The 8,862-nt window shown below is 35.0% G+C and overlaps 1 protein-coding gene across 1 annotated transcript; it reads right to left on the bottom strand.

Annotated features, from left to right (window-relative positions):
* Positions 1-209: 209 nt before the first annotated feature.
* On the bottom strand, positions 210-7,537 carry LOC121267259 (NADH-ubiquinone oxidoreductase chain 2). Its single transcript, XM_041171107.1, has 3 exons — positions 7,361-7,537; positions 5,165-5,269; positions 210-431 (listed from the first exon to the last, which is right to left on the bottom strand). The coding sequence occupies exons 1-3, from the start codon at positions 7,535-7,537 to the stop codon at positions 210-212; spliced, it is 504 nt and encodes a 167-aa protein (XP_041027041.1).
* Positions 7,538-8,862: the final 1,325 nt, after the last annotated feature.

The raw sequence follows: 8,862 nt of genomic DNA, 5'->3' as shown, positions 1-8,862 counted from the left end.
ATTTATGGGTTCTAGCTCTAGAGAACATATACATAGAGCTATGTCGACCCATATACATCTCCTTGACCAAATGATAAGGTATATTGTGCCATATATCATTCCCGCTTTCTAAAGAGGAGATATTAAGAAAAAGAAAATATATAGTAATCGTGCCATAAGAATATAATCAGAGTCAACTTGCTTGCTTAGTGTTTGCACTAAGGATCTAATTAGAGTGAACTTGGATTAAAAAATATTGTTCCACATGAGAAACCAGTACCAAAATAACCTACATGTCCAATTGAACTATAATCTGGAAGTCTTTTTACTTTCATTTGGGTCTTGGCGGCCAATGCTCCTAAGATCTTTGAAGCAATGCTATAGTAACAGAATATTTGTTCCTGTGTAGCTTCATAGGAACCATAAATAGAAACATGTGAAATATTAGCAAATACACACACACACACACACACACACATATATATATATACTAGGTCAGGACAACGTGCAAAGCACGTTTACCTAGTTAGGTGAGACAAGATTTTTAATAAAAAAAAATTTGATTTTTCACAAAAGCAATCCATCTATGCCAACATAAGCAAGAAAAATATCAATCCATCTAAAAAACCATTTCGGACAATTATATCGAGTTCAAAGCACACATTTTTGTGTTGAAGTAGGGTCAAAGCATAACACATGAAAACATGTGACACCATACGACAAATGATTTTCAATATCAACACTCTAGAATATTTATTTTCTAGGTCTTGAATAGATAGTTTCTATTTTCTTCATTAAACAAATAGACAAATAAAAGGAAAGAAGGAACCGTAATAGTTACTTAAATGACAATGCATCAATAGCAAAAAGGACACCTTCCTTGATAAATGAACTCAGGAAAATATCAGAAAGCTTTTGCAGGATCATCTCACCAATATGTAGAGCTACTAAGAGCACATGCTGATCCTTTTGAGTGAACACTCCAGCCAAAAAATTGCTGATTAGAAAAAAAAAATCTTCAGTTCAAGAGAAATATTATCAGGATTAATACTGTAAACACAAGATAGCCTGGTTCACCTTGAAATGTTGGTATTCTTAAGTAATTCATGTCAGATTTGCTGAAATAAACTAACTTGTTGATAATAGAAAGGAAGCCATAGCAAAAATATAAATTTGCACCAGAATTAACTACTTGTGCAAGGGGTGAAGGCAACATTACAAAGCCATATAAGGAAAAAAATCAATTTACTGCTATATACCACAAAACCAACCTGGATCAACAAGGGAAGTATATCAATTCCGAATTTTTGCAAAAGACTGGGGGAATTAACTAAAACGGAATTCCTTATCCAACACTTGTTGAGCATCTTGATCTCTAGCTGTAGTAGGTAGAGCTCATTCAGAAACTTCAGAACTTCATAAACCTGAGAATGAAAAAATAGTAATAAAACCACCATTCTGTTTCCTCTAATAACACTATGGAATGCATGAATTAAATTCCATAGTCACGTGCAAAATTGGAAAGCAATAACTGAATCTATAACAATAAGAATCTCACACTAAAAAATAAATGCAAAAACCTCTATGCTACAATACGACATGGCTCATACTTTACCCATAAAAAATGCAATATATGGCTCATATTTCAGCAGTCACATACATAGTTGAAAACAATCCATGTACCCAAAACCCAATGATATAATATCAAACCTACATGAATATCATGATGTTCTGTCATTAACCATATTGCTAACCCAAGTCTCCAATCCGAATGCTTTCTTTTCAGAGAGGTTGTAGCAAAAGACTTTCAAGGATAGTAGTTTTGTCAACTAAGAGTAGTACTCTCTCTAACAAAGCAATTCCTCAAACCCTTTTACACTTCAATCTCCAAAGACACGCCAATACTACACGACTTCTTTTATTATAACAGTTGATTACTGATTACAGGAGGACTTCCCACAGTGACCTCACCTAAATCTTCAAACTTGGTCCATTCTCCCATACAATTTTCTAAAGACAGGGAACATCAGAATGTGAACCCATTTTGTTTCTCTTCCTTTAATATGCTTTTGCTAATGACTACTTGGGCTAACATTTCCCCTACACTAATGGGCTCGAGAAATAAATCGTCCCACAAAGAAACAAATAGTGTATTAGTTTTTAGATATAAAATTGTGACCCTGTATAGGTGTCCTCCCCACAAATTAGTAAATGTTTAGAACAATTAAGTACAAAAACAAGTAAATAGAGCTAAGCATGGAGCAAATTCTTTGTTACACAGTCAGTCCTGCAAAGTACAGGGGATGGTAGCAATGTAGGATAAAATCATCAAATCCGTATATGGAAAATGGATAAACAAAAAATGAAATATAAACATAAATGACAAAAAACAACTGCAGATAAAGAAGCCAAACCATATACATGAAGTGGTGGGCTTACCAAGTAGGATAGCGATCTACCACCACCTGCATTCGTGTAACCACCCATATCAGGTTCTTTTTGCACATCAAGAAGTCCAGCACTCTTAACATGATTAAGGGCTGTTTCCTGGAACCAAAAGCAGGAGGAATAAGGCAATAGCTCATGAAAAAAAATCTCAAACACATGTTATTCAAGAAAAACAGAACGGCCTGTTAAAGGATGTAATTTTGGTTTTTAAAGAAGTGGTATAAAATTTGAAGAATTAATTGTACCTGCAAATGATTCATCAATGTCCCTATAGAAGCTGTATGATCGGCACCTACTTCATATGATCTAATAGAAAAATTCTACCGGAACACAAAACCATCCTGAATAATTCTCCCAAGACCAAAAGGGTCAATGAGCATGTCAGGCTGCCTAGGTTTCCAATCAAGTATCATCCACTGCTTCTCAGTAGCCAAGAAGATTGTGGTGATAGCGCCAAGAAGCATGCTCCAATCAGGTAACGTGTTAATGAAAGTCCTAGGGGCAGGTGACAATGTGTCATGATTCATATACTTTTATTTTAAGCAAAAAGTTATGATACTAACCTCCATTAACCTGGATATAAGTTGTACTTTTTCCTTGTTCTTCTCATTGAAAGCCTCAAGAGCTTCTTTGTATTCTTTCTCCTGTATCAAATTATAAACCCAAATCCACTGGTTCTGATTCGGTTTTCTCTTATAAATCAAAGTAAGATGTTGGATTATTCAACATAATATGCACAGAAAAACTTAATAGAGACCAAATTTGGTATTAGATAAGTGCTTTACCTTCTTCTGGCAGGTATGCCCCACTGGATCAGGTCACGCTTCAAGCTCCTGATAGATCCCATCCATTTTATTTAAGATCAGAACAAAATAGAAAAAATGCAGTCTTACATTTTTCACAATAATTATTGCACTCGACCGACTTTATGTATCTACAAATAACACCTTAAAGTCTCACAATTACAAACGCCAATATTACAACAAAAAACTTGCTAGTACTAAATATTCTATTAAAACAATAGTACTGGATAATTGGTTGGCTTGAATTATTCAACTGGCTTGCATCAAAGACTTTCAGAGGGCCACCTTTGAGTTAACAAATTACCTTGCTTTGCATTGAAAAGGTTCACGAAAAACAAATGATTCTAAAAATTTTTGGGTCTTAGATGAAAACACCCTGTCGCAAGCTCAATCTTTAATGTTTTTTGTTTCAGATCTCGACTTTCGGTGATTGTTTGAACCTATATATGCCTTGTAAAAGTTCATGAGAATTAACATCGAGAAAATAAACCTCGTTGGTAGTATCTAAGTTTTCTCGGCCTTTTACCTCCTCTCCAATATATTTAAAAAAAAACACCTCATTTTCCAATAAGATTGCAAAGACGTTACCGCAAAATATAACAAGATATTGACAACACAATAACCAATCATGAACAAGCCTTCAATAAGACATAATCAAAAAAAATCTAGAAAATGAAATATATATAATAATAATAATAATAATAATAATAATAATAAAAACTTGTTCTGGAAAACAAATACCTAGTTCCCTTCCGTCACTGCCTCCATACGTTGACTAAATCTTCACTTTCTGCAGATCCCAGTTCCAAACCAGAAAAAGAAAACGAAGTTAACCAGGCGGGGCCAAACACTGGATTCGCACACTTGAAACTTGAAACACTTGAAAAGAAACTTGAAACTTGAATCACATCTTCCCACTTCTTATAAAGAAACTTAAAGCAGTGTATACCAAACAGTAAACTAAGATTGGATATTTCTTAGATTTCTTCAACAAAACAAAAAACACGAAAGGAAAAATTCAGGCTTTACAAGTGAGAGCGAAAGAAAGCCGGAAAGATCGAAAGAAAAATAGAAGGTAGAGACTTTGAAAACCCAAAGATAAAGTAAAGATAACACGAAATGGAGTCAATCCAACAGTGATCTTCTTTTTATGGTTTTCCAGTTGCAGATCTAACAGGAACACAAACACCGAAGCACTCAACTTGCTAAAAACGCCGAGACATTCACTAAAACGGCAAAAAACTATAACACCAAAAAAAAAATCTTTCAAAAAATCAACTTGGAGATCTAAATTAAAGAAAGATGACTTAGAAAATAGAATAAGAAAAATAGAAGGAAGCAGTTTTGATGGTTTTGCTTTGCCTTTTGTGGTTTGGAGGGTGCAAAAGTGGTTTTGTTCAGGGAGAATGGGGCTGCCAACGGAGACTTAACTGAGACAAGCTATGAGAATCGGAAGCTCTAGGGGAAGAATGAGAGGGAGGGAAGAACCACAATGTGAAGAATCGAAAGTGTTTGAGCATATTCCCGTGGAGTAGGCTGCCGTAAATAATAAAAAAAAAAAAGATCAGAAGAAGAAAATAAAAAAACTCCACCTTTTCAGTGAAGAACCGTGTTCTTCGTTGGCTGACCTAGCTGCAGTTTTCTTCATTTTCTTTGAGACCAAACACGGGAAACGTTTGTAGAGAGGAGATTTGAGATATTTGAGAGACACGATTGAAGAATCGTGAGGACAGAGTGAGTTTGAGGAGGATCGAGGGTGAGAGAGAGTAGGTCGGGGGGAATATACAGAGGATTGAGAGAGAGCGAGAGAGTGGGTGGGGAGAAGCTTCGAGAGAATGCACATTCCGTTTGATAGCCGTTAAAATAAGACTTTCCGCTCAGTTAAAACAAGAATTTCCGTTTAGCGACCGTTTGATAGCCACTTATATAATAGTAATAGATATATTAGGCACAATAGAAAGGAATGTTGTAATCGGGGTTGGTGAACCCTCATAGACAAAGTTTTGAATACCGTTTCGATGATCGTTTTGGTTGAGACACTAGAATGAAATATTTCGGTATTAGTATTGTTTCATTGTACCGTTTCGAGATAGTTTATATATGGATAAATTAATTATATATATATATAAACTATGTTCCAAAATAACAATAATATAAGTCTTAAAAATGTATACACATGATTAGAAAAAAAAAAAACATGGAATGGCATGTGACTTTTCTTGTGCTACACCCAGTGCAACATCCTTTCTCCATATTCATACCCTCTCTATGTATATATTTATATGTATAATATATATTATCAACCTAGAGTTTGAGTTGATTGTAATTTTTTTTTAATTTTTGAAATTAATAATCCTTGTAATCAGATAGATTTGGCAGACCCAGCTTGTGATGCACCAAATTGAAAGGCCTGCCACGTAGAAAATAGGCACACGTTACATTTTGGTCTAACACAAATATTTGGACACATCACATTTTGTAGTACCTAGCAAACATGGCAAGCCTATTGTGTAGTACCTAGCACACATCACATGTTGGCAGGCCTATTATCTCGTAATCAGACAGATTTGGCAGACCCATATAGATAGAATTGAAAAAGTAGATCTATTCAAAAAAAAAAAAATTATTTACGAAAAGTCCTTTGAGTTCACTCTTAATTACAAAAATAAATAAAACACATCTTACAAAAAATAAAATTATCTAATGAGACGATGACACATTTTTACTACCAATAAAAATAAAAAGAGGGAATTCGGATGGTTTTTCTGCATATGAGACCTCTTTTATGCTCTCTCCTCTGCCATCTACAATTCTACTACTAATTTTGAAGAAAACTTTTTGAAGCCTTTGTAGTTTGCCATCTACTGATGCTACAAGCTAACAGCCTACATACATAGGCTCAAAGAAAACTTTCAAGGTTATACACAGTTTGACTTGCTTCTCTCCTTTAGTTTTTCCGCTTCTTTCATTTTTCCTTTTTTAATTTTCCCCTTCTTTCATGTACAATTGTATTGATGCAATGATATTTTAAGTTTCTTTTTTTTTTTTTTTCACTTTTCCTCTTCTTTCATGTATTGATGGAGTTGGTATTTTTGTTTAGATTTATTTATTTATTTTTGAAATAGATTGATTACTACTTGGTTGGCTTATATATAATTATGTCTATTGAATGATTATTTATTTTGTACTTAAAGATCAACTTTAAATTCATAGTTCATGAGTAATTGAATTCATATATGTCTAACTTTATTTTATATATTGCAATTTGATTTAGGTTTATAAATTATGTCCGAATTAAAAACTATCGACTCATTCTTCAAAAGATAAGATATTGATATTCCAGAACATTCTTCTAAAACTCCAAGGATTGAACCTGGATGAAAATCCTCTTAATGTGAAGTCTGAAGAGATTCATTTTATATTTTCAACACTTGATTCTAAAGAAGTTGATATATCTTCTCTACAAAGAGATCTAGGATTACGCCCTCTTATGTTAGACTATCTAGTCAATCAACGTGATGGAATAAGAAGAACTTACTTGAAAATGGATCCATATCAAATATATCTCTCAAAATATCTATTTTTTGGTTTTGAAAAGCATCATCATTGCTTTCAAGCTTATTGGTTTACACAATTTACATCTTGGTTAGAGTATTCTCCACCAAAAGATGTTGTATATGGTTTACCTTGTTATCTTTTTACAATGAAAGCATATGGATGTTCTGGTTGAAATGTATTTACTATCACAGGATTTAGAAGTTGGAAGAAGATTAATGACGGAAAACATTGTGCCTTTTTGAATCATATTGGGGAGGATCCTTGCTCTTATCATAATAATGCTGTGAAATCTTGTGAGTCATTGATGTCACTTTTGCTCCACCCGAGCCCTCTTCGACAACATATGTTCTTCACCAAATGCAAGCTCATCTTCATAATAACATCATTAAACCCATATGGCATATAGACGACACAATGTCCTACCCTCAGTGCACCATGGCCATTATTTTCGATTTTTCTTTTCTTTTTCTTAGCCCACCTCTTTTACATAAGCCAGTAAGGAATCCTTCTGGTGCAAGGCCATGTCTTCTGAATTTGAAGCCCTCTTTTACACATGGACTCTCGTGCCCTACCATCCTTCCATGAATCATGTTGAAACAAAGTAGGTTTTTAAGCTCAAACGCCACCAGGCACGCCTTGTGGCCAAGGGCTTTACTTAATAACCAGGTTTGGACTACACAAAGACCTGCTATCTGGTGATCAAGCCTTAAACTATTCGCTTGGTTCTCACGCTTTCTGTTACTCGCCATTGAAAAATTTGTCAATTGGATGTGTGGAATGCGTTTCTACATGGTGATCTCCTTTTAGTCTATGTTTTCAGGTCCAAACCGAAAGGTTTCGTTCATCCTGCATATCCCCATCATGTTTGCAAGCCCCTTGAATGCATTTCTCTTGATTGAGTCAACAACTTCTTGAACTTGTTTTTCAATCGTCCATCTGTATCCCATCTATTTTTTTTTTTTGTTTCACTGTTTTTCAGTTCATATACATAGATACTCATCACTGGTTCTTCCTCGCATTCAATTGGTCATCTTCTGCAGTAGTTGCTGCGTGATCTTCCTATTAAAAACTTAGGCTCACCCAATATGTTCTTAGGCCTCAAGGTTCATTTTTCGAATGGAGGACTTTTTTTATCTCAACATTGGTACATTTAAGATATTCTTCAATGCACCAATATGTCCAATGTCAAATCAGTTGCTAAGCTGATGCCATCCTCTTATACACTGTCTCACTCTGACACTTACACTTTTTCAAATCCTACTTTGTATTGCGATACCGTTGGCGCCCTGCAATATGCCCTACCCACATGCATTGATCTCTCCTTTGTTCTTAACCGAATTTTTCAATGTATGTAGCATCCTACTGTCAATCATAGGATTGATGTTAAGTGCATTGTTGGCTACCTATAATCTATCTCTACTCATGGTCTTTTTACCAATCCAGATAGCACACCAACTTTACAGGCCTTCTCCAATGCTGATTGAGCTAGGTGACCTAATTCTCGTCAATCCACCAGTGATTATCTCATTGATTTTGGCAAAAAATATAATCTTTTGAAGTTCTAAAAAGCAACACATGGATGCTCGATCAGTCATGGAAGCTAAATATCAGGGCGCTTGTAAATTTCACTATAGAGCTTAGTTGGCTACAAGGCTTTTTGAAGGAACTCGGGGTGTTCCTTCCACGCCACAAACCTTACAGTGTGACAACATTGGTGCCCCTTGCTTGTGTATTAATCTCATTTTTCAGGCTTTCACCAAACATGTTACCATTGACTTCCATTTTATATATGAGCGGGTTGCTTGTCATCCTGCTGATGTTCTTGTGGAACCACTTGTAGCCATTAAATTCTCTTCCTTATGAGACAAGCTCATCGTTTGCTCAGCCCTGCTAAGTAAGAGGATGCATGTTAGTATCTATCCTATCAAGCCACAAATTACTCCAAAGGACAACTCCTCATCGTAGACCATGACAACTGCACAACAAAGTTAACCATCATAAATTCCTTACATAGTATAAAAGCCTCCTAACCCATGATTTTTGGGATATACTTTATGACACCTATTGTATATGA

This window comes from Juglans microcarpa x Juglans regia, chromosome 5S (genome assembly GCF_004785595.1).
Source record: "Juglans microcarpa x Juglans regia isolate MS1-56 chromosome 5S, Jm3101_v1.0, whole genome shotgun sequence".
NCBI lineage: Eukaryota > Viridiplantae > Streptophyta > Magnoliopsida > Fagales > Juglandaceae > Juglans > Juglans microcarpa x Juglans regia.
Note: the sequence above shows the minus strand (reverse complement) of the source record. Positions and strands in the feature narration are given on the sequence as shown.

What these genes read in the sequence shown, in the direction of transcription:
- LOC121267259 (XM_041171107.1), bottom strand. Translation starts at nt 7,537, where the DNA reads ATGGCGAGTAACAGAAAGCGTGAGAACCAAGCGAATAGTTTAAGGCTT. An exon ending in ACATGATTCATGGAAGGATG is followed by an intron (nt 5,270 to 7,360) that starts GTAGGGCACGAG and finishes ATTTCATTCTAG; the next exon opens with TGTCTCAACCAAAACGATCA. An exon ending in TTGTGCCTAATATATCTATT is followed by an intron (nt 432 to 5,164) that starts ACTATTATATAA and finishes TGTGTGTGTGTA; the next exon opens with TTTGCTAATATTTCACATGT.